Below are 24,669 nucleotides of genomic sequence, written 5' to 3'. Positions count from 1 at the left end.
GTTAATGCATTACATGAATTGTAGAATTAAATTACATATCAATTTGATTTCCAGTGTTCAGCAAGTGATGCAGTATTCATGACAATAGTTTCTGCAAGACAAAGAGCGCTGGAATTCCTGAAGAGGAAGTATCCAGGGAAAGATGAGTTCGACCTGGTCACTAAGCTTGTTGGCTACACGAGTAGGGAAGCTCACAGCTGCATGCAGAAGGGAGCCAATTTGGCATCGTGCAGAATACGAGTATTGACCCCAAATAAAATGAATAAGATGACAGGAGAAATTCTTGAGAGGGTAAGTGGTGACGCGGTTAAATATTATTTTATTAATTTTCTGTTATTTTTCCTAGTAGAAGAATTGAGTTGATAATAGACAGAATACCTCATGGAATGCTTCGCTTAAAATGAAAACACAAAGATCATTTTGCAGGAACAGTTGAGTTTTCAGAAAAAGTTCCATGAGAATCGTATTTGGAAAATACTTTATATTTGGATGATAAAGTAGGATTGGAATACTTCCTTGATTTTGAAGTATAAAAAACAAAACTTTTTTTCTCTTTACCACTCTATAAAATATTATTGCATTTCAGACCGTATAATGCGATACTTTTCGGCAAAGCTTAAAGTGCAAATAGATTTTTTTTTATAAAAATTCAGGCAACCATTCTATGTCCACTAAAGGAGTTATATTTAGGACAACCATAACTGACCACTACGCGGTTGTACTGAACTTGGTGAAGGTCCCTATCAATAAGGATAATAGAAACGTATTGATAAACACATTAACTAGAACCAACTATCATGCACTATTGGAACGCATAAGGAATGAAGATTGGGGAGAAATCTATACCGTGAATGGAAGCATTGACACTATTATGGATAAATTTGTCGATCGTTTGACCAGTCTCATCAATCAATGCAAGAAGGTAAAAGTGATACCTAACAGACTTCGTCCCCTGAAGCCCTGGATATCTGAAGGCATCATAAGATCAATAATCACGCGGGACAAAATGCATTCTAGACTCAGAAGAGATCCTAATAACAATATCTTAAAGAATGAATATAAGGCTTATCGTAATGGTTTGAATAAGATCATAAATCATGCAAAGGAAGTCTACTATAAAGGGAAAATTGAAAATTGTAATAACAACAGCATGAAGTTGTGGAAGTGCATAAACGAGGTTATAGGTGAGGCCAGTATCAAGGAAAAGAGTACTGAACTTGATGCTCACTCCCTCAACAATTATTTCACAAATGTGGGTAAACTACAAGCTCAAACTATCAATATCCCTGATAATACTGGTGATCGATTTCCTGCAATACAGATCGATAATACGTTTTTTATGAGACCAACGTGCCCAGTTGAAGTTGAGGCAACTATTAAAAATCTAAAGAACAACTGCAGTCCTGGTATTGATGGTCTAGGTAATATTACGCTGAAGAAAATAGCCAATTTTATATCTCAACCTCTCGCTTTCATTTTAATAGATGCTTTGAGGAGGGATATTTTCCCGAGCACCTCAAATCAGCCAAAATAAAACCTCTATTCAAACAAGGTGACCCGACTAATCCCTGTAATTATAGACCGATTAGTCTTATCAGCAACCTTGCTAAAATAATGGAGAAACTAATAAAGTCAAGAGTTGTTTCTTTCTTGAATCTTAACAAAATAATCAACAAGAACCAATTCGGTTTCCAAAATAGTAAAAGTACATCTGACGCTCTAATAAAATTCATCAATACTTTATCTGATAAAATAAACTCCAATAAGAAAACTATTGCGGTCTTCCTGGATATACGCAAAGCTTTTGATACAATACCTCATAATACTTTGTTCAATAAACTGGAGTCCTATGGTTTCAGAGGAGTCTCGCTTAAATTGTTCAAAAGCTATCTGAGTAATAGAACCCAGTCCCTAACCATAAATGATCAATCTAGTGTAACTAACTTAACTTCTTATGGTCTTCCTCAAGGTACTGTACTTTCTCCCATCCTTTTCATACTCTATGTAAATGACTTTTTAATTTAAGACTTCTAAACTCAACTGTGATATCCTTTGCAGATGATACTGCAGCTATTTTTCACGGAAATTCATGGAATGAAGTTCATACTATAGCTGAAAATAATATGCTTTTAATTAAGAAGTGGTTAGATAAGAATACCTTGAGTTTAAATATTGAAAAAACTAATTACATTACTTTCTCTGCAAATAGAGTAGGGCAGCCTAACGAGAATCAAGATTTGAGACTCCATTCTCAGTGCAATTTAAACTTGGGTAATTGTGATTGTCCCACCATTAAAAAAGTCAATAATACTAAGTATTTGGGAATTATAATTGATGAAAACCTTAAATGGGATGTTCATATTAAATACATATGTAGAAAAATTAGATATTTATCCTTTAAATTTTACCAAGTTAACAGAATTCTTAATAAGAACCACCTGAAAATGATGTATCATGCTCTAGTCAAGTCAATTCTGCAGTATGGCATAGTTGTTTGGGGAGGCTGTTTCAACTGTCATATTGCTGAATTATTTGTAGCACAAAAACTGATAATTAAAACTATATTAAACAAACCCAGGCTCTATCCAACGGATATGGTTTTTAGTGATTTTGAGGTCATGACTATACGTCAATTATACATAAAAACCGTAATTGAGTACTTAATAAAATATAGATCCGATTTTCCTCTCACAGTAAACTCTACTCTTAATTATTATAATCTAAGGGCCACTGCTAACAAATATGTAACCTATAACACTAATATTGAATGTATAAGGAGGCAATTAATTTACATAGGTACTAAAATAATAAACCTCATTCCAAATCACTTTCTCATGGACAATAAGATCAGCGGAAAAATTAAACTGGATATAAAAAACTGGACATACAGTAATTTCTTCTTCCATTTAGATATATGACTCGAGATTTCTGCTCCAGCATTTTTTTTTTTTTTTTTTTCATTAGTTTTTTCATTTTTCAGTGGACTCGCTTACCTTTATTTTAAGTACCTATTCCTCTGTTTTCTTCCTTCCCCCCATTTCTCCTTTCCTTTTTTCCTCATTACTTCTCTTCTCTTCTTTGCCTGCCTATTACATGGGAAACCATAGTTGGCTAGGTATCTTCCTCTCTTTTTTTCTCTTCTCCAACACACCCAAACACTAAGCCCATGGTTTTTTATATTTGTAACATTTTATTGTGTTTTATTTGTTTCGTAAATCTTTGTAAATTTGTTTTGTCTTGTTTTGTGTGTTTTTAATAAATTGAAATTGAAATTGAAATTGAAAAGAACGAGTAAGTCGCGATGTAGACTTTGGTATTCATTGATGCCACTAACTTGGTCTAGGTCGATATCACTGTATGACAACATAGATAGCGAAGAGGTTACCAAGGGAATTCAAGATAATGAATGCTGTAAATAAATTAAAATGGAAGACCAAGGAGCCACTTGACATGTTTATTCTATCCTTAAGCACTGAAGAAGATGTGGAAAAAGTATATGAAATAGAACATATAATGGGATGCAAAGTGGAGATTGAGTCATTGGTTTCATCTAGATTAGTGCCTCAATGTAAAAAATGTCAAGGTTTTGAGAACACACAGAAATATTGCAACAGAGAGCCAAGATGTGTGAAGTGTGCTGGGAAGCACAGCACAATCAGCTGCACAAAACCGAAGGAGTCTGAGACTAAATGCGTCCACTGTGGAGGAAAGCATCCATTAAACTACAGAGGATGTAGTGTAGTTGTAGAACTACATAAAATAGAAAAATCAACGACAACGGAAAACCAATGTTCAAAAGACTGTTAAAGAAAATAAGCCCAACAAAAAGCCTGGAAAGGAGGAGCAGAAGGGATTGAACAACCAGACTGCAAAAGGAGCATGCAAGAGTAGCACCTCCTCTATCACAAATCCGAACAAGAGCTACTCTGATGCCGTGTCTTCAAAGCAGAAGTAAACACAACAAGAAAGTATGAGTGGTATCCTAAACATCATCTTGAAGAAGCTTATATAACAGGAGTCGATGTTGACTGTATTTGAGAAAATACTAAGTGAAATAGAAATAAACCAAAGTCATTGAAGAAACAAAAATCACTCTAAGAAGAAATGAACCAGCAATTGAGAATAATGACATGGAATGCCAATGGCCTTCAACAGAGACAAGCAGAATTAATAGCAGTACTTCAAATTAAGAGAATAGATATATGTTTAATCTCTGAGACTCACTTCATAACCCAGTCATACCTGAGATTCAGAGGCTACAAGTTGTATCATATTTCTCATCCCCAAAATAAAGCTAGAGGTGGAAGTGCAATAATAATCAGAGAGGGTCTGGAGCATTATGAAAACTCACCTATTCAAACAGAAAAAATGCAAGTGACAACAGTTACAGTGGAAGCTAGAAGATTTCAATTTATTGTAGCAGCCATTTACAGTCCTCAAAGACACAATATAACCAATGAAGTTTACAAGAATTCATTCGACCACCTAGGAAACAGATTCATCATTGGTGGGGATTTCAATACAGAGCATATAAGTTGGGGCTCAAGATTGAACACTCAAAAAGAAAGACAGCTATTTCAAGCTATGAATGATAGGCAATGCTCAGTAATGTCATCAAATAGACCCACATATTGGCCAACTGATAGGAATAAATTACCAGATTTGATAGATTTCTTTGTAATCAGGAATTTATCATTAAACTACATGGAAATAGAAGATTGTGAAGACCTGAGCTCTGATCATACTGCATTGATCCTCAAGATGGGTGAAACTATGATGATGAAAGAATGTAATTTGAGGCTAGTTAATAGGCAAACAGACTGGTCAGCATTCCAAGAATTATTGCGTGTAAAAATGGATTTTAAGCTAGTAATTACTAGCTGTGATCAGTTGGATTCTGAGGTTGAAAAGTTCACAAGGGACATCCAAGAAGCAGCCTGGGACAGCACTCCACATTCAACACAGAGAACAAGGTCTTCTGGCTCACATTATCCACATCACATATGGAACTTATCGATGAGAAGAGGGAAGCGAGGAAAAAGTGGCAGCGAACAAGAGCACCAGTGGATAAAACTCATTTGAATTTTCTAGCTAAGGAACTGAAGGAATATATCAGTAGCTATAAGAATGATATGATCAGTGAATATCTCAGAAACCTTGCTACAGATAAGAACTCTGATTATTCACTCTGGAAAGCTACAAAGTACTTGAAAAAACCCTCAGTTCAAGAAACATCAATTAAAACAATTATTGGTGAGTGGGCAAGGAATAACAAACAGAAAGCTGAGTGTTTTGCAGAATACCTGAAAAGTGTCTTTCAACCTCATCAATCCCAACGTGGTGTAGAAGATGATGAGATGGGAATATCACGGGATATGAGAGAGATTCCAGCCTCAACAACAAATGAGCTGATAAGTATCATCAACACAACCAGTTGTAAGAAAGCTCCAGGATATGATCTCATTACTGGTGAAGTTCTGAAAAACCTACCAGATAGAGCTTTGAAAAAACTCACAGTTCTCATAAATGCAACTTTGAGGATGAAGTACGTACCATTGTCATGGAAGGTAGCTGAAGTCATCATGGTCCCCAAGCCAGGTAAACCACCACATGATGCATCATCCTATAGACCCATATCTCTATTACCCAAGATCTTCGTAAAAGTTTTGCTCTCCAGATTGAAATATGTGATAGAGAGTGTAGAACTCATTCCTGTTCATCAGTTTGGATTTAGAGGAGAACATTCAACAGTTCAGCAAGTCCATAGAATTACTTATGTAATTGAGAAGACTCTAGAAGAGAAAAAATATTGTGCTGCTGTCTTTTTAGACCTTGCTCAGGCATTTGATAAAGTGTGGCATGTAGGTCTAATTAAGAAACTACAAAAAGTTTCACCTCAGCAAAATTACCTCATTGCTAGAATCTTACCTGTCAGACAGATTCTTCCGAGTGAAACAAGGTGATAGCTACTCAGGACTAACATCAATTAAAGCTGGAGTACCTCAAGGAAGTGTATTGGGCATTACTCTGTACCTGCTCTTCACCAACGATCTTCCTGTGCCAGAAAATGACACTATTGCAACCTTTGCAGATGACACAGCTGTCTTAGCAGTTGGAGAAACTAATGAGGAAGCTACAGGTATAGCGCAAGAAGCCATCGAGAAAATTGAGAAATGGACTAGAACCTGGCGAATTAAGTTGGATGAAAGCAAGTCCACACATGTTGTCTTCACAAATAAGCATTATGTGTACATCCCAATAAGATTGAACAACAAAGAAGTTCCGTTTCCAAATGAAGCTAAGTATCTTGGAATGACACTAGATGCAAACCTACGATGTAAGTCACACGTCAAGAAAAAGGAAGAAGAGCTGGATTCCAAATACTCGAAAATGTACTGGTTATTGGGGAAAAATTCAAGCCTTTCACCTACAATAAATTACTATTGTATAGACAAATTCTTCGGCCTGTGTGGTTGTATGTGTATTGTTTCTTATTGAAAGTAATGTTTTCAAGCATTTTTTTTTTTGACAATTCTCATACTCTGTTAAGAGTCTAGATATTAAAAACAAACAAGCAAACAAACATATGGCATCCAGCTGTGGGGCTGTGCAAAAAAAGTAACATCAACACCATCCACAAATGCTGTCAATGCTCCATACTTTGTCAGAAATTCGGATCTCCACAGGGACCTGCAGATGGAAGAAGTCGATGTCATGATCACAAAGGCTGCTAGAAACCAAGAAGAGACTCTAAATAATCATCAGAAAATCCAAGCTCTACACCTCATTGACAACTCTAATACAGTGAGAAGACTGAGAAGAAAGAAGCCTACAGATCTCATTCAGATGTAGTAAGAGAGATTCTGAAAGAAACAGTGCATGGGCATTGCTCTCACTTAGACTGTGAAGGAGTGAATACCCCTATAATGTCAAACTTTAACGTATTAATTTGAGCTAGAATTGGAATGTTCATTGACCAAAGTGTTAGATTGCAGTCAAATTACAAAAAAAAGGAAGTGACCATCGCGATCACAATACCAGTAGGAACGACTTGTCAGTTCACAAATGACAGATGCCTAGCTAGTAGATTGCGCTGAAGCCGTAGCACAGTGCGTTGTGCTTTGAAATAACACATTTATCATAGCTGAAATAATATAACATCCACGAAAACCACCTTGTAAAAGAAAAACATATTGGATATCATCGTGGTGAAGGGGAATCTGTACTTAGCCATACTTGTTTACAATGTGCTTGTATTACAAAAAGGTCAATCACGATCGCAACTAACGCTGTAAGCTGTATTGACCTGCCGTTCTGTTTGAACCCTTGATCTCTTTTAAAAATCTCAAAATCGGAAAGAACAATACAAACACATTAGCGCACAGCGCTTGGATATCAATCTATTAGTATTGTTTGTTCCTCGTGATCATCATGATAGTATAAAATATATTATATTCAATATTTTTTGATTACTAAAACTCTTTTGATTGTTGGCAGGCAATAAAGGAAGATTTGCATAATGGGCTGGTGCCATTTTTTGTGGGTGCTACTGTGGGTACCACAGGCACCACAGCCTATGACAATATCTGGGAGATAGGAGCCGTTTGTAAACGTAATCCTCTCATTTGGTTCCACGTGGATGCTGCATATGCGGGAGGTATCATCATAATTCCCCTTTATAATCATATAATATTCCATATCATACCTCTATATATTTTTTGAAATCTGTGAGGATAGTAAAATGTGCATACTTATTCTTTTCCATCTCATTAAGTTGAAGCAATTTTTTGTAGTAGTACGAAGGATCTGAATGTACAATATATTTCACAATATGAACAATGAACCGTTTGCAAACGTCTGAGTAGGATATTTATTATATTTATTTGTATAAATACATACATGAAGACAACAGGTTGAACCCTTATATGTTTCCTTGAAACATTACAAAATTCTTCATTGAAAAAATGATTCAATATAAATAACAAGCTAAGAATAAAAGAAGAGTAAAACAAAATTGAATAAATAACAAAAAAATGTGCCTTAACAATAGAAATATGGGTTTTTTGTAAAAAAAATCTCATATTTATTGGTGAAACTACTTTCCAAGAGAAAAGATGAGAGGTAGAAAAATATACACTTAAAATATCTTACATGGGCACAAACCATGTAATACAGAACAAATCATGTGGGCACTGAGAAGAAAAAATATCATGAAAAAGAAAAATGTCATACAGAGACCTGGCCAAAAATATTTATACTAAACTAAGCCCTCCAGAGTGTTGCAGAATTTGCCAAGAGCACCCAAAGACGTCTAGGCGCCCAGAACAGAGATTGAAAAGCCTCTGGGTTCTATTAATTGGAGAGTTATAATGACTTTCTGTTCTGGAGCGTGTTACAAGAAAAGAAAATGAAGATCGACGAGCTAAGGATGAAATGTAGATATTAAGTTTAGGAAGTAAATAAGCAGAACCTATTCCATTGTTTGGTAAATTGTAAAGGAAAATAAAGGATCTGAACATCCCTTCTTGATTTTAATGTTTCAATTCCAAATATACACATCAGCGTATCAGATGGGAAATCAAATGGACAGTAGACAGTAAATTCCTTGTAATACATATATCTCAGAAATTTGTTTTGTAAACGCTCCAAAATGAGAATTTGGTCATTGCAATATGGACTCCAGATTTCAGAGGCATATTCTATGAGATTACTAACCAGTGACTTGTATAAGAATAAGAGAGGGGCAACATCACTAAAGGGTGAGCATGTTCTTAAGATGAAACCCATCTGCTGATTAGCCCTACTGCATATGAAGTCCACATGACAATTAAAAGTAAAATCACAGGTGAACACTACACCGAGATCCGTGAAAGTTTTCATCTCTTCCAAAGGGGTGTCACCAATTATATAATATATTATATAATATATTATATATATATATTATATTATATTATATTATTTATATATTATATTATATTATATTATATTATATATTATATATTATATATTATATATTATATATTATATATATTTTCAAAAGGAGCCAACTGTCGAGTGAAACTAATTACTTTGCAGTTAGCCACATTTATTCTCAGTTGACATATCATTCATTTTCATCCATTTATTGTATAAAACACAATAATCATATGTAATTATATAATCTATATTACAATCACATTATCATTATGACATCATTATCATTGACATTATTTATTTCTCTGAATAGTTTAACATCATCAGCATACATGAGGCAAGAAGAATTTTTAATAAATGAAGGAATGTCATTGATAAATAGTAAAAAAAAGTAGTGGCCCAAGATTAGAGCCCTGTGGCACGCCAGATGAACAATAGAAGGAATCAGAATTATGGTTATGTATCATAACAACATATTGCAATCTCAAATGCAAGTAACTCTCCAGATGTTTGACTAAGTTATCGCAGAAACCCATTACTCTGTGTTTATTAACTAGCAATCTGTGATTTATTGTATCAAATGCCTTAGAAAGATCTGTATATATGGCATCAACCCTTCCCCCACCGTCTAACACTGTGGACACTTTATTGCTGAATACCATTAGATTAGTTACATGGAGCGCCCTGGTAAGAAACCATGTTGCTGCTCCGCAATAACTCTCTTGACCTGTCCAAATATTATTGCATGTCATATTTTTTCAAAAATTTTGGAAAAACATTTCAAAATAGATTTAGGTCTGTAATTTCTTATGTTTCTTTCCCCGACTTGAAAACCGGGGTTATTCGAGCAATCTTCCATTTTTCAGGGAATTCAGAAGTTTTTATAGCTAGATTGAAAATAGACTTCAAAGGTTCAAGGAGAACTGCTGCACAACCCTTAACAATAATTGGGGGAATCAAGTCAGGGCCTCCAAAGCTAACAGATTTTAATCCCGCTATAGCAGAAAGTATCTCATCAGAAGAAACATCACCAATGCCCACACTCAATCCCAGGCCGCCAGATATCCCCGGACCACTCCCGCATGCATCAGGTGCAACAGGTGCATCAGCCTCATAAACAGACTCGAAGTAACGTGCAAATCCATCCACAATATGAGAACCAATGTAAGACTCCCCACTCAGCATCATAGTCGACTCCACAAAATGATGTAAATGTCTCTGAAATGTGGAGCTCTCCATTGAAGTTTAGAAGTTCTAGATGATACCTAAATGAGAATGCGATCACCTATTATCATCTGAATCGGAATTTTGAAATGTCTTTTACATCCTGTCTCTCCGTTTAACTTTGAACATTTTCCTGTGTTGTTATGAATCCATTATCCATATATTAGTTACACATTTTTGATCAAATTCGGGCTGTAGTGCATTAGAGACATCAAAGAATTGAAAAATCAAAAGTGAACATACTTTGATTTTTACATGTTTTAAGGCTCATTCAAATCAAGATTCATTTATATTCAACTTGAATACGATTCACACACATAACTTCTCAAACAATAGAACAGATTATATCAACTCATGTTCTCATAGTACTGGAGTGAATCATTTGAGACCCAGGTTTGTTGCTTGTTTGATATCCTCGATTTGTTGTTTTATGAATGTATTTCTTTTCAATAGCTGCCTTTGTGTGTGAAGAATTCCAACACTTATGTGGAGGACTGGACTACGCAGACTCTGTCAATGTGAATGCCAACAAGTGGATGCTAGTGTGTTATGACTGCTCTGGCCATTGGGTGAGAGACAGATACATGTATACACACGGTATAGTAATCACTCCTGTCTACTTATCCAACGAAATCCCGGGAATCATCGACTACCGTCACTGGCAAGTTCAGCTTAGCAGGCGATTCCGTTCTCTAAAGCTCTACTTCCTATTCAGAGTGATAGGCGTCAAGATGATTCAAGAATACGTAAGAAATCATGTGAGACTGGCCAAGTACTTTGAGGATCTTATATTAACCGACAAGCGGTTCACGGTCACAAGTGAAGTTCATGTGAGTAAAACTCTATAATCATGTTTCAGGTTGATAGCCGCTTTGTACGTTTTTGTAGCGACTTGAATTGTCACAACCACTATTTTTCCAAAAGTTGAATCATCCATGTAAGGTTATCAATACATAGTGAATTATAGTACAATAATCATAGAATGATTGCGAAAGGGTCGAAAGGCACCGCACCGAACAGCTCATTTCCAAAATTTTCATATAAATAGTACCAAACAACTGGTTATCTTTCTTCATTCCAATCAATTTTAAAGTTTTCGCCAAGAGAGAATCTAATATCTGTGAGAAATATATAAATAAAAAAAATAAAATCTGAATTTTTTCAAGGTGAGTTATAAATTTATATGTTCTGGAAAGTCACACGCAGGATTTATAACTTTTATGGTGCAATAGTGTTATTAGAACGCTAGAAATATTTCCACTCAAGTAATGATTTTCCAGCTTGGATTGGTCTGCACGCGACTTGTCGGCGATGACATTTTGACAGAGCATCTTGTTGCCTTCATCAACGCTCTTGGTAAAATTCATGTGACCCCAACTAGAGACAAAGGACAATATGTGATGAGACTCTGTATAACATATGAGTTTGCTACAAAGGAACATGTTCGTGAGTTGTTTTTATGTGATTTTGTAGGTTTATAATCTGGTTATTCTCTTGTGCATTGAAGATTATTTATACTTTTTTTTGACAATTTTGAGTTATTGAGTTTTCGTAACAGGTGATTGATCTGCTCTATAGAAAATACCGTTTCCATAACTTGCTATAGAAGTTTCCTCTTAAGATAGAACTTTATTCTTATGAATGAAACCCTGTTTCATCACTACTTAAGTTTCTTAGGCCCAATTGAAAATTGAGGGCTCATCCCATATAATTAATGAAGCTAAAATTTTTCAGTGTGGAGATGGACACACATTCAAGAATGTGCTAACGAGGTTATAAATATGCAGAAACAGTTTCCGAACTTGCTGCCTTCAAGAAGATTGTCCTATAAAAGGAAAAGTAGTGTCTCCTATTCTAAAAGTAGCGTCTCTTCTAAATTGTCAAATTCTAAAACTTCAATAAAAATTAACTAAACTATCATTCATATAACACAATTCCATCACATAAACTTTGAGACACGATCGAAAATTGTAGATTACTTTCGAAAATGATGAAGCTAAAATTTTTCAGTTTTTGGATGGAAACACATTCAAGAATGTGCTACCGAGGTTATAAATATGCAAAAAGAGTTTCCAAATTTGCTGCCTTCAAGAAGATTGAGCTTCGTCGTACCTGTCAATTCTGTGACAGTGAGAGCTCTCAATGCACTCACGAGAGACGCAGCCGACCCGATTCCGGTCGACCAAGACACGTGGAGTGTGGTCCCTCGTGACCATGACATCACTCACCATGGAACATACCGGGATACATATCGTCTTACCAACCGCGATACATACCGTGAAGCGTACCAGTGAGTCTCTTGGCTCATTTCCAGCCTCCAATTTTTCGAGAAATTCTATGTTTGTTATTCATGTAATGTCACGATGTAGAAATCCACTAAATCAAAATAACCATGTATTCATGTAACAACAATGTTGAATGTATAAATCAAATTACATCATACACGAGTAATGTGTTAAATTGTTCTCGTTTTATTGAGTATTTATTGAATATTAATTCAGTTTGATAAGATTTGTTGTAAATGATATCATAAATTATAATATATACTGGTATAATCAACAACAATATTTCATTCAACATGCCGACTCTGATATTCACTCCGCGCTTTGCGCTCCAGCTGGGAGGCGGGCTTCGCCCGCTCAATCACCTTCTATTGCTGTACAGAGTTAGGTAGCAGCCTCCGCGCTTCGCGCTCCAGCTGTGAGGTGGGCTTCACTCGCTCAATTGCATTCTACGACTGTACTGGGGAGGGTGGGTTAGTCACATTGGGGGGGTTGGGAGTGGGTTAGTTAAGGTATGTCAGATGACAGATAATCGGGGATAATTGGTATGTAACCATTTCCGTTACTCAAGGATTTGATGAACGTTCATGTAATTTACACGTAGACATCACTTGTGAGAGAAGTCTCCTCTAGTAGAGGCAAGATATAGTGATGAGGATTGCTAAACATGAGTCTTGAATCCTTCAAGGGTTTAAAACATTGAAAATTAAACATATCATAATATTGTTTGAGTTTCATAGATGAATGGTCTTGAACGGATAATATTATACTATGTGAATGGGAGCGAAGCAAACTTTATTTCATCATTGGGAAGTACAGTAGGTGATTTGCAATTTTTAAATAAAAGTAGAGTGAGCTAATTTCGCAGAGTACATACACTACTATAACCTGTTGTGTGTTCAATGAGCTTTGCTTACATACCAAATAACATAATAATAGGGTGATATTTTACATGATAGCGATGCAGTTTATAATATTGATAGATGTGATAGAAAAGCACGAATCTTGAGGGAATTCTTTGAGAAACTTACCCCTATCTAAAATTAGCAAACAAATTATTGAAAATAACATCACATTCGAATGGGCATCAAAGATGTCTCAAAATATAAAATTCATCTCAAATGATTCTGTATCGTTAGGAAAAGATTGAGAGGATTCGTGCATTCATCATCTCTACGAGATATTTGAATGACAATTTCAAGGATTTATATTGAATCCCCTAATCTTATGGTTCACATTTCTCCGGTTTGTTAGAATCGAGTCCTGTGGAAATATTCATCAATATTAGACAACAAATTAATTATAATTTATAACTTCTCGTGAATAAGTGTCTTCCCATTAGAACAAAAATTGAATAATTCGAGGAGATGCGTAATTAGATAGATTAGGGATTGATTGATTGATTGATTAGCTGCCTTTACTAGAAACCTTGGAGGGTGAAGTTAGGGCGCAGCCGGCCTCTCTTACACTCAATCCTCCAATACAATTCTAAGTAAAACTAAAACACTGTACAACGATGATTATAAAATAAAGAAAACGAACTAATCTTACGAAATATTAAAAAACTTTTAAATAGCGGATGTGAGATTTTTTAAATTGTCCTCAATGAGGATGCAAGAGAGGGCCAGATTCCTCTCAATACATCAACTCCCTTGAACGATATAGAATGATTCAAGAAGAATTTATAATGAATCTCATCGTGGGTTATGCTTGTTTTAGAGAATTGAAATACTATGGGCCCGTTCTGTGTACATGGAATGTGGTAAATTGTCCGATTCACAATTTACCAAGTAATAAGTTCCGCTTTCCATGAGAGGAATTTTGACAGATTCTGTTCCAGAAACCTGTTCCAGCTCCAAAATCCTGCCCCACAATCGAAGTGTGGTAAATTGTCCGACCTGGTACAGTTCCAACTATCTGAGCTCTCATTGGTCGATTATTGTAGTCTGCTTACTTCTCTGCGCATGCGCTGATAGTTTGTTCACCATAGCATAGCATAGAATACATAACCAACAATAGGATGTTTGATAACCATTCATTGATTATTTATGAATTAAATTGATTTATTGTGAATAAATTTCAATTTCAATTTCAATTTCATTCATCAAATGAATTTTTCTCGATAGAAAATTTGAGAGTAATGGAATAAGAGAAATTTACACTTTTCTAGACGGTAGGTTTGTGAAACAGCCTTTCTTCATTAACGCATCTAGTAAACGACACAGTTTAGTGTAAATCAATTTTATATGTGCGCGCCAAAAGCTTGAACCAACGATTTTGGAATGGCGTTCCATGGGAACATTTTGCACTAGTCACGTGATGGAACAATTTACGATTGGAACTGGAACAATTTACTGTACACAGAACGTACATTATGATTTATTGAGAATACAGTCAGAGTGGAGCTACTACACTCTCAACCCAATCACATATTATTGGATAAATATTATGTCTCCTCTTAGATTCCAATCACATATTAAATTATTATTGTATCTCCTCTTAGAACGCAGGGGTGCTCACTGGTCAGAAGTGGGCGGAGACGCAGACTGCTTCATCAAAATTCTTGAGACCGGGCTCAAAAACAATTCTTGAGAGAAGAGGGTCCCAAGGAAGACAGCAGTGTACAAGCAATTGATGACCTTTTCAGGTGCCTTATTCGCGGGGAGGGGGGTCTGGTCTGAAATTGAGGAATTTGTACGCTGTGTAATTTTCGTAGATTTATGGGGATCCCCTTTTATATATTCGAATAACTTACGTAGACTTTTGTTTCCGTTTCTTGTTTTCGAAGTATATTTGGCCGTAGAATATATCGTCCCGGCTGGATCCTTCCGCGTGGCGAAAAACGTCGAACAGACCTCACTAATAAAATTTCAGGGTTTATTTAAATGAAATTGAAAATTTTAACATCACAATTATTGTAGGAACTTTGGAACAACTTTTTAAAACAGAAAGACAAAGATTGAATCACACTGAACAGAAATTAAAGCTTTTTAACAATTAAGTACATGGACTAGGTCTGCATCCTACCGATGATTCTTGCAAAATGGCCTCGAGTCTTCCTCTTCTAATTTTCACTTGAGTTTCTTCTTCAAATTTTATCTCACCAAATTTACATATTAATTCAGGATTGGTCAGATTCTGTGACGTAACCAATATGCTGAAAGGGTGGTGTCAATGTGTCCAACTTTAAAGCTTTTAAATAGGGCGAAATTCTTGATTTTGGGTTGTTCCGAATTATCGTTTACTTCCATATTAATTATAAGAATACACAAATAAATAATAAAATTCGTCTATGATGATATGCATTTGTGAATAACTTCGAAAGATAGCTAATGATTATAGAACATAGACATGCTTTTATAACATAGAGTAGACATAATATAATAATATATATGCTGTAATAATAGAGAACATAATAATAAATAAATATTTCTTTTTTTGTTTATGGTTTTTATATGTTAGAATATCGACCCTCAATCATCATATACTGGCTAAGCTAATCTGTCTTCATGTTTCTAACAAGTATATTTTTATGATAGTTCATTAAATAAATATTCAGGCCTATTCGGCATAGGAATAAAAGTATAAAAATGAAAAAGTTAATATTATATAATTTTTATGATCGATCATTAGTCGAACTGCCTTCTCAATTTGCTACTTGTTAACAAGTTAGCTTTGGTCTCTTTTGGGGTTATGCTTTTGTTTCAAATCTAACCTTCAAATATAATTTTACTGATCCAATCCATAAACATACAAACATATATGGTTTTTTCTGTGACAAAATTTTGCAAGGCATAAATCAAATTACATCATACACGAGTAATGTGTTAAATTGTTCTCGTTTTATTGAGTATTTATTGAATATTAATTCAGTTTGATAAGATTTGTTGTAAATGATATCATAAATTATAATATATACTGGTATAATCAACAACAATATTTCATTCAACATGCCGACTCTGATATTCACTCCGCGCTTTGCGCTCCAGCTGGGAGGCGGGCTTCGCCCGCTCAATCACCTTCTATTGCTGTACAGAGTTAGGTAGCAGCCTCCGCGCTTCGCGCTCCAGCTGTGAGGTGGGCTTCACTCGCTCAATTGCATTCTACGACTGTACTGGGGAGGGTGGGTTAGTCACATTGGGGGGGTTGGGAGTGGGTTAGTTAAGGTATGTCAGATGACAGATAATCGGGGATAATTGGTATGTAACCATTTCCGTTACTCAAGGATTTGATGAACGTTCATGTAATTTACACGTAGACATCACTTGTGAGAGAAGTCTCCTCTAGTAGAGGCAAGATATAGTGATGAGGATTGCTAAACATGAGTCTTGAATCCTTCAAGGGTTTAAAACATTGAAAATTAAACATATCATAATATTGTTTGAGTTTCATAGATGAATGGTCTTGAACGGATAATATTATACTATGTGAATGGGAGCGAAGCAAACTTTATTTCATCATTGGGAAGTACAGTAGGTGATTTGCAATTTTTAAATAAAAGTAGAGTGAGCTAATTTCGCAGAGTACATACACTACTATAACCTGTTGTGTGTTCAATGAGCTTAGCTTACATACCAAATAACATAATAATAGTGTGATATTTTACATGATAGCGATGCAGTTTATAATATTGATAGATGTGATAGAAAAGCACGAATCTTGAGGGAATTCTTTGAGAAACTTACCCCTATCTAAAATTAGCAAACAAATTATTGAAAATAACATCACATTCGAATGGGCATCAAAGATGTCTCAAAATAAAAAATTCATCTCAAATGATTCTGTATCGTTGGGAAAAGATTGAGAGGATTCGTGCATTCATCATCTCTACGCGATATTTGAATGACAATTTCAAGGATTTATATTGAATCCCCTCATCTTATGGTTCACATTTCTCCGGTTTGTTAGAATCGAGTCCTGTGGAAATATTCATCAATATTAGACAACAAATTAATTATAATTTATAACTTCTCGTGAATAAGTGTCTTCCCATTAGAACAAAAATTGAATAATTCGAGGAGATGCGTAATTAGATAGATAAGGGATTGATTGATTGATTAGCTGCCTTTACTAGAAACCTTGGAGGGTGAAGTTAGGGCGCAGCCGGCCCTCTCTTACACTCAATCCTCCAATACAATTCTAAGTAAAACTAAAACACTGTACAACGATGATTATAAAATAAAGAAAACGAACTAATCTTACGAAATATTAAAAAACTTTTAAATAGCGGATGTGAGATTTTTTAAATTGTCCTCAATGAGGATGCAAGAGAGGGCCAGATTCCTCTCAATACATCAACTCCCTTGAACGATATAGAATGATTCAAGAAGAATTTATAATGAATCTCATCGTGGGTTATGCTTGTTTTAGAGAATTGAAATACTATGGGCCCGTTCTGTGTACATGGAATGTGGTAAATTGTCCGATTCACAATTTACCAAGTAATAAGTTCCGCTTTCCATGAGAGGAATTTTGACAGATTCTGTTCCAGAAACCTGTTCCAGCTCCAAAATCCTGCCCCACAATCGAAGTGTGGTAAATTGTCCGACCTGGTACAGTTCCAACTATCTGAGCTCTCATTGGTCGATTATTGTAGTCTGCTTACTTCTCTGCGCATGCGCTGATAGTTTGTTCACCATAGCATAGCATAGAATACATAACCAACAATAGGATGTTTGATAACCATTCATTGATTATTTATGAATTAAATTGATTTATTGTGAATAAATTTCAATTTCAATTTCAATTTCATTCATCAAATGAATTTTTCTCGATAGAAAATTTGAGAGTAATGGAATAAGAGAAATTTACACTTTTCTAGACGGTAGGTTTGTGAAACAGCCTTTCTTCATTAACGCATCTAGTAAACGACACAGTTTAGTGTAAATCAATTTTATATGTGCGCGCCAAAAGCTTGAACCAACGATTTTGGAATGGCGTTCCATGGGAACATTTTGCACTAGTCACGTGATGGAACAATTTACGATTGGAACTGGAACAATTTACTGTACACAGAACGTACATTATGATTTATTGAGAATACAGTCAGAGTGGAGCTACTACACTCTCAACCCAATCACATATTATTGGATAAATATTATGTCTCCTCTTAGATTCCAATCACATATTAAATTATTATTGTATCTCCTCTTAGAACGCAGGGGTGCTCACTGGTCAGAAGTGGGCGGAGACGCAGACTGCTTCATCAAAATTCTTGAGACCGGGCTCAAAAACAATTCTTGAGAGAAGAGGGTCCCAAGGAAGACAGCAGTGTACAAGCAATTGATGACCTTTTCAGGTGCCTTATTCGCGGGGAGGGGGGTCTGGTCTGAAATTGAGGATATTATTCCGGGGAATGGGTGCGTAATCGAGCTTTGGGAGAGTTGGTGAGGGGTGGTCACCCCTGAAGTTTTGTTCCATATTATTTCAGCATCAGTGTTATAATAACTGTAATAATTCTCTATTTGAAATTCTCATCAGTGATATCCAGTTGGAAAAATACATTTCCCTGGCTTAAATCCTCATTGTTCCCGGGTGTTGGGAAAATGGCACGGCTCATAAATCCTTATCAAAGTTTCCATTCTGTGTGATGATTCTGGAGAAAGCCAAACGAGTGATCATATTTCAATTGAAGCGTATTCATCCTCCATGATATTCAAGATAAGGAGGGAAATTCGGACGACTTTATGAGTGAGAGAGCGCAAGGCCAAGAAAAATTGTGCCACGAGAATAATTTACGATTGCTTGACTAGGAAGCGGCCTATTACTCAAGAGAGGAACAATATCCGGCTCCCTATTATTTTTTGATTATTATCATTATTCGCTTCAATGAGTGTTGATATAATTGAAGCCATCTATTCTTATGAATTATGAGTCTTATTCTCTGCTCTCTTGGAATATTAGGGGAAGAATGATTTCTGAAAAGAGGTTCAGAGTGGTTTAAGCCTAGTAACGCCATAATATAAATTCAAGTCAGGATCTATGAGAACCATGCTTTTTCTATGATTCACATCAGTTTCCTTCAAAATTTAATAGAACAACAATCAATAAATCAGTATGTGAAAGTACATGTGTATCAACGTGACTCTCCCTTTGGAGTGAGGTGAAAAAGACATTTTTTGGAGTGAGGTGGAAATGACAAAGAGACTGGAGTGGAAATTGATTTTACTATTGACTTGAGCATTGAATAAAAACTTGATATTAAAAATTTTTTTTCATCAATTAATAGCTACAAAGTTATACTAATTACTGCAGAAGGAGTGCGAGAATTCATAGACCTTTCATGTATGGAGTTCAATTAAAATTATTCACCTCAATTACTGATGACAAGTTCAAGTTATTGGTTTCAACAGAGGATATAGATAAATTCGCTTAACTCGAGTGTTTGGGAAATCAGTTAAGTGGGTAACAATAATAAATTGTTTAATGGTAGAGAACGATAGTTTTCATGTTGATGTGGATGTTCTTGGGAGACCCACTTTGTCTCACATAAGCTACGAAGATTTTATCCCATTTCTATGGATAATATGCAGTATAGAGAATAATTATTATTCATCAGTAACAAAACATTTATCGGCTCTTCAAAATTTGGAGAAGATCACTATCCATTGAAAACAACCCTTTCTCAAAACTTAAAAGAATACTAAGATTCGTGATTATTTCGGAAAATAAGAATTATTCTCAGTAAACGTTCTAAGTAAGAATTTTTCAGTCGTCATTACTGATCTAATCGGATGGATCTTGAGAGACTCTTCTTCAGTATGCAGTACAAGAGTCCCATTTGAAAATATTTCTACTACCGTGCCTCGGAAATATATCCATCAATTGAGTGAGATTCTTATTCCAAACAAGAGGATGATGATTTTCTGAGGAGTAATTGAATGGTTTTGTATTCATGACAAGATCTTCTTTCATCATAATCTGTAGATAAGTGTAAGCATTCCATTCAAAAATTAAATCATAATTAATCAGAAACCAACATTAGTTTGAAAAAGATTCATAAGAGAGCTCAGAATCTGTATAATTTTCTCTACTCATATCAAAGCAAGAACAGTTCACCAGTAGACACAATAAAAATGATAAGCATAATGGAGATCGGGTTGAGAGTAATCCTTTGAAAGAAGTGCGGATGGTAAACGTATGTGATGTGTATGAATAACCTCTGAATCCTGTTTACTCAATCAGCATAAGTTTGTTCCCTGCAATTCACAATTGTATTATTATGTTGGGCTTGAATTCAATTTATCTTTCTCAAATGAGGGAATATGATTGATATATTCTTAATAGTTGTATAGAATTCATGTGGATCGATTGAAAACTAGAAACAGTGCGAACAGTGAAACAGTTTGAATGATATTGGAGAATAACTATACTGAATCTCGAGGTGTGACATAGACCAGGGGTCTCCAACCTTTTCTATCCAAGGGCCACATTGTTAATTCTTTGGAGGCTTAGAGGGCCAATAACAGGATGCACGTGGAATTTGACTTGTGGGGTCATACACGACGGGAGATTTGGGGGGTGTAAAATTATTATATTACCATTAAAATTATATGAGGAGTTTTAAGAGGGAAGAAGCCCCCTGTGAGTTGGGAGTGCTTTGAGTCGATCATCGTACTCAAGAATGTGTTGAAACTAGAATTCACCCACAGTATCCATGCTTGTCGTAGGAGGCGACTAAAATGGACCTCAAGGCAACTCCAGAAGTTGCCTTTCCCTTAAACCCACGGGATCTGCCCTATCGGAGGGGCAAAAACAAAAATCCAAGAGACCAGAGATGGGTGAAACTCCAGACACAAATGTGGGTCAAGAGGCTGAGTCGAGGGTGGCCGGGCGCTGGGCGCCCTAGAGCCAGTTTGGCGTCCCCTCTCTCAGCGGAAGGACCTAAAAAAAGCCAGGAGTGGTACTCACGTAATTCACGAGTTTGTGGGTGGAGAGGCCAAAACTCTCCACTGCTCAAAGAAGGGCGGCCATTCAGGCTAGAATTCTTGGGAGAGGTGAGGCTTTCGACCCTGCAGAGTTTCGGATGGGCGAAAAGAAAAACCCAAGAGACCAGAGATGGGAGAAACTCCAGGCACAAACGTGGGTAAAGAGGCTGAATCAGGGGTGGCCGGGCGCCCTAGAGGCAACTTGGCCACCCCTTCCTAAGCGGTAGGACCTTCAAAGTAGGCCAGTAGTGCAACTAACGTAGCTCACGAGGACTAATCAGTCTGAAGAGACTGCCAAGCATATCACACTGGATTGCGACAAGGATTTATCACCAGGTGATGAATGGGATCTTAGTACAGGGAAAAACTCCTGGTTCTTGTGAAGAACATTGGTTTGCCTAACTAACATACTACTTGGGAACACAATAAGCTTCAGTTGACGTGTGGGGTTCTTCGAACCTTTGGATCCTTGAATCCGTCCCTTCAAAACAATAAACAAGTAGGTAGAGACGAACCAATTCATTTCATTTTAATACAAAGTCCAATTTATTGAGTGTAAAAAGCTCATAAGAAAACTTGACAATGCATGAATTTACTAAAAGTTACCATGCTAAAAGAGAATACTCATTTTTAGAGAGAATTTGTTCTCCACTTAGAATGTCTGCTCATTTAGGATCAAACTTTGTGGTTCCGATCATTAAAATTGATTTAAAATGTTCATCTAACAAGGAAGTATTTTGATTTAACAAACTTCATTTTTGAAAATGTCTGCTCACACTTGTAGGTAGATCCAAAAAGAGAAAACATAGCTCGAGCATGGTTTTTCATACTTCTAAATTTTTCTCTGGGAGAGAATTGTAAAATGGAAGTAGGTTACCTTCTTTGTAGCGTTAAAACAGGGGCATGTACAGTCCGTGCTGACCATTTGCTTATATCTCGCAATGGTTGATCGCTGCTTGTTTACAGCTAATTTTACACTTACTGTATTAAGAAATGGAGTGGCTAGTAAGAGAGGAGTACTGAACTCACAGTTGTTGTCAAAAATGTGTACAAATATATATTTAAAAAATCTGTTGCAATAACTCTCGGCGGGCCGGACAGAATCTATCCGCGGGCCGGATGTGGCCCGCGGGCCGTAGGTTGGAGAGCCCTGACATAGACCATGTGAAAAACGTGTATGTCGAATTTATGCTTCAAAAAATTTTATAATTTCATAAAATTGACTGATTCTTATACGTGGGAAATTAACATCGAAGAAAACATTTGGAAAAAGAAATTTTGGGGGAGGGCGAGGTCAGGCTTGTTAGCTCAAACACTAAAAGTTTACCAACTTTCCAATTCATGATTTTTAAGTGGGTGATTGAGCGCCCTCGCCATCCCCCTAAATTTTTTCCAAATTTCTTTCGATGTCAATTTCCCACGTCTAGAAATCAGTCAATTTTATGGAAGTATAACTTACAAAAATTTCATCTCACTTTTCATATAGCTATGTACAATTTTTTGTCATGAATTTTGTCATTTTCAGAGAATCTTCGTCCATGGTCTCCAGTATTTCTTCGCATTCTTGTATTCAGGAGAGGAACTAATGAAACAAAGTTTGAATGTTTGAATATTACTAGTGATCTAGAAATTGAAAGTAAACAAAGACCTTCGAACCTATGATGCGCATTTCCAAAAGTCTCATGGAGAATGTAAACTCATAATGGAGGGATAAGGGAGGTGGGTTTTCCATTGATGTATATCGTTGCTTTTTTACCAAAATGTTCGAATACTTTCTCTCATCATACATTGCAAGGGGAGGTGGGTTTTGTATTTATACTAGCCGTCAGGCTCGCTCCGCTTGCCATATCCGTCTAGCCAGGGGGGCTCCGCCCCCTGGACCCCCGACTGGATCGTCCAAGAATGGGATCAGCAGGCTCGCTTCGCTCGCCTGCATTTTCCATTTGAGCATTTTTATCATATGTTAGGACGATCCAGTCGAGGGTCCAGACTAAACGTCTGGCTAAACGGATATGGCGAGCGAAGCGAGACTGACGGCTAGTAATATAATATTCCCAGGAATAGCTCTGATTGAAGTAGCAGTGCCCAATAAATTTTTCCGCGATAAATGCATTTCAATCTTCAACTTGGTGCCAACCTAACAAAGTCAACTCAACTTAATGCCAACCTGACAAAATTATTACCAGTTAACAACGGTTTCGGAGAGGTACTCTCTCTATGATATGGTATGAAAATTCTTCAATTATAATAAATTAAGAGAATAAGAAGAATATACATGCTAAAAGACGATCTTTAAACCCTTAAAAACTACCCTTAGAGTTAAAATATTGCCAAAAGATTTCTTAGTGCGCCTCTAAAGGGCCAACTGAACATACCTACCAAATTTGAACATCTTTGGTCCGGTAGATTTTTAGTTCTGCGAGTGAGTGAGTGAGTGAGTCAGTCAGTCAGTCAGTCAGTCAGTGAGTGCCATTTCGCTTTTATATATATATATATATATATATATATATATATATATATATAATATATATATATATATATATATAGATCAGAACATTTTATTACTAAGAGCTAACCTTATAACATTTTGTTGGATTTTTTTTGGTACACAAATTTCAGTTTCCACACCAGAGTTCTCAATAGGGTTGCGGTGAAGGACGGGTGACGAATTTTCTTTTGAGGAATTTTTTGGCGATTATAGTTTGTTTTAGATTAACTAGTTTGTGTCGCAGAGTGAAAACCGATGTGAATATATCTAGAGGTTGTAAATACATCAACTCTAGATAATTGTCTATCCATCGATCAGGGAAAAATATAGTTTGAAGACACTCAATTTGAAATGAAACATGTCATGATCCAAAGGAACGATTTCTCACTTGAACTTCTCTAGGATTCATGAGGTAATAAGATAAATGCCAGGGGACGTAACATTATTGTTTTATTCCATTTAATAAATAGTTTGTTGAATTGTAATGACATAAATTGATATTGCTAATGGTAAAAAGTTTATGATAAACATTCTTAACTTCAAAGAAATATTTTCATTCATTTCACAAATGACTGATTAATATATTTTTAATATGATTAATATTTTCTTATTGACACATTTCAATATATTCGTTATCAAAATTGGAGGTGAAGAATAAGTACTGATAATATTAATCTAGAATACTTATAGGCCTATTATAATTTTCAACTTGCAATAAAAATATAACTATTAGAGTTTTTTATACCATTGCGGGTATTGCAATTTATTTTAAACTATAAAAGTTTAAACTAAGATTCTACCTTAGTAAAAGTTGTGTTGTTCACAAAAGAAACTA

At 35.8% G+C, this 24,669-nt stretch overlaps 1 protein-coding gene across 4 annotated transcripts; it reads left to right on the top strand.

Annotated features, from left to right (window-relative positions):
• LOC111052314 (tyrosine decarboxylase) lies at positions 1-12,597 on the top strand. 4 transcript variants are annotated; one of them, XM_039420474.1, is made up of 5 exons: positions 1-291; positions 7,498-7,657; positions 10,591-10,967; positions 11,418-11,579; positions 12,148-12,597. In XM_039420474.1, exons 1-5 carry the CDS (start codon positions 79-81, stop codon positions 12,190-12,192), a joined length of 957 nt encoding a protein of 318 aa, XP_039276408.1. In that variant the 5' UTR covers positions 1-78; the 3' UTR covers positions 12,193-12,597. The 4 variants fall into 4 exon arrangements, with proteins under 4 accessions (XP_039276408.1, XP_039276409.1, XP_039276406.1 ...); XM_039420475.1 differs by having other exon boundaries at positions 11,872-12,597; XM_039420472.1 differs by having other exon boundaries at positions 11,418-11,583.
• The last annotated feature ends 12,072 nt before the right edge of the window (positions 12,598-24,669 follow it).

This window comes from Nilaparvata lugens, chromosome 2 (assembly GCF_014356525.2).
Source record: "Nilaparvata lugens isolate BPH chromosome 2, ASM1435652v1, whole genome shotgun sequence".
NCBI classification, from domain to species: domain Eukaryota; kingdom Metazoa; phylum Arthropoda; class Insecta; order Hemiptera; family Delphacidae; genus Nilaparvata; species Nilaparvata lugens.
Note: the sequence above shows the minus strand (reverse complement) of the source record. Positions and strands in the feature narration are given on the sequence as shown.

Bases quoted from the DNA above. Each gene is read 5' to 3' on its own strand.
- LOC111052314 (XM_039420472.1), top strand. From the start codon at position 79: ATGACAATAGTTTCTGCAAGACAAAGAGCGCTGGAATTCCTGAAGAGG. The intron at 7,658-10,590 runs GTATCATCATAA...TCTTTTCAATAG, and splicing joins GGATGCTGCATATGCGGGAG to CTGCCTTTGTGTGTGAAGAA. The intron at 11,584-12,147 runs GTGAGTTGTTTT...AAAATTTTTCAG, and splicing joins TGCTACAAAGGAACATGTTC to TTTTTGGATGGAAACACATT.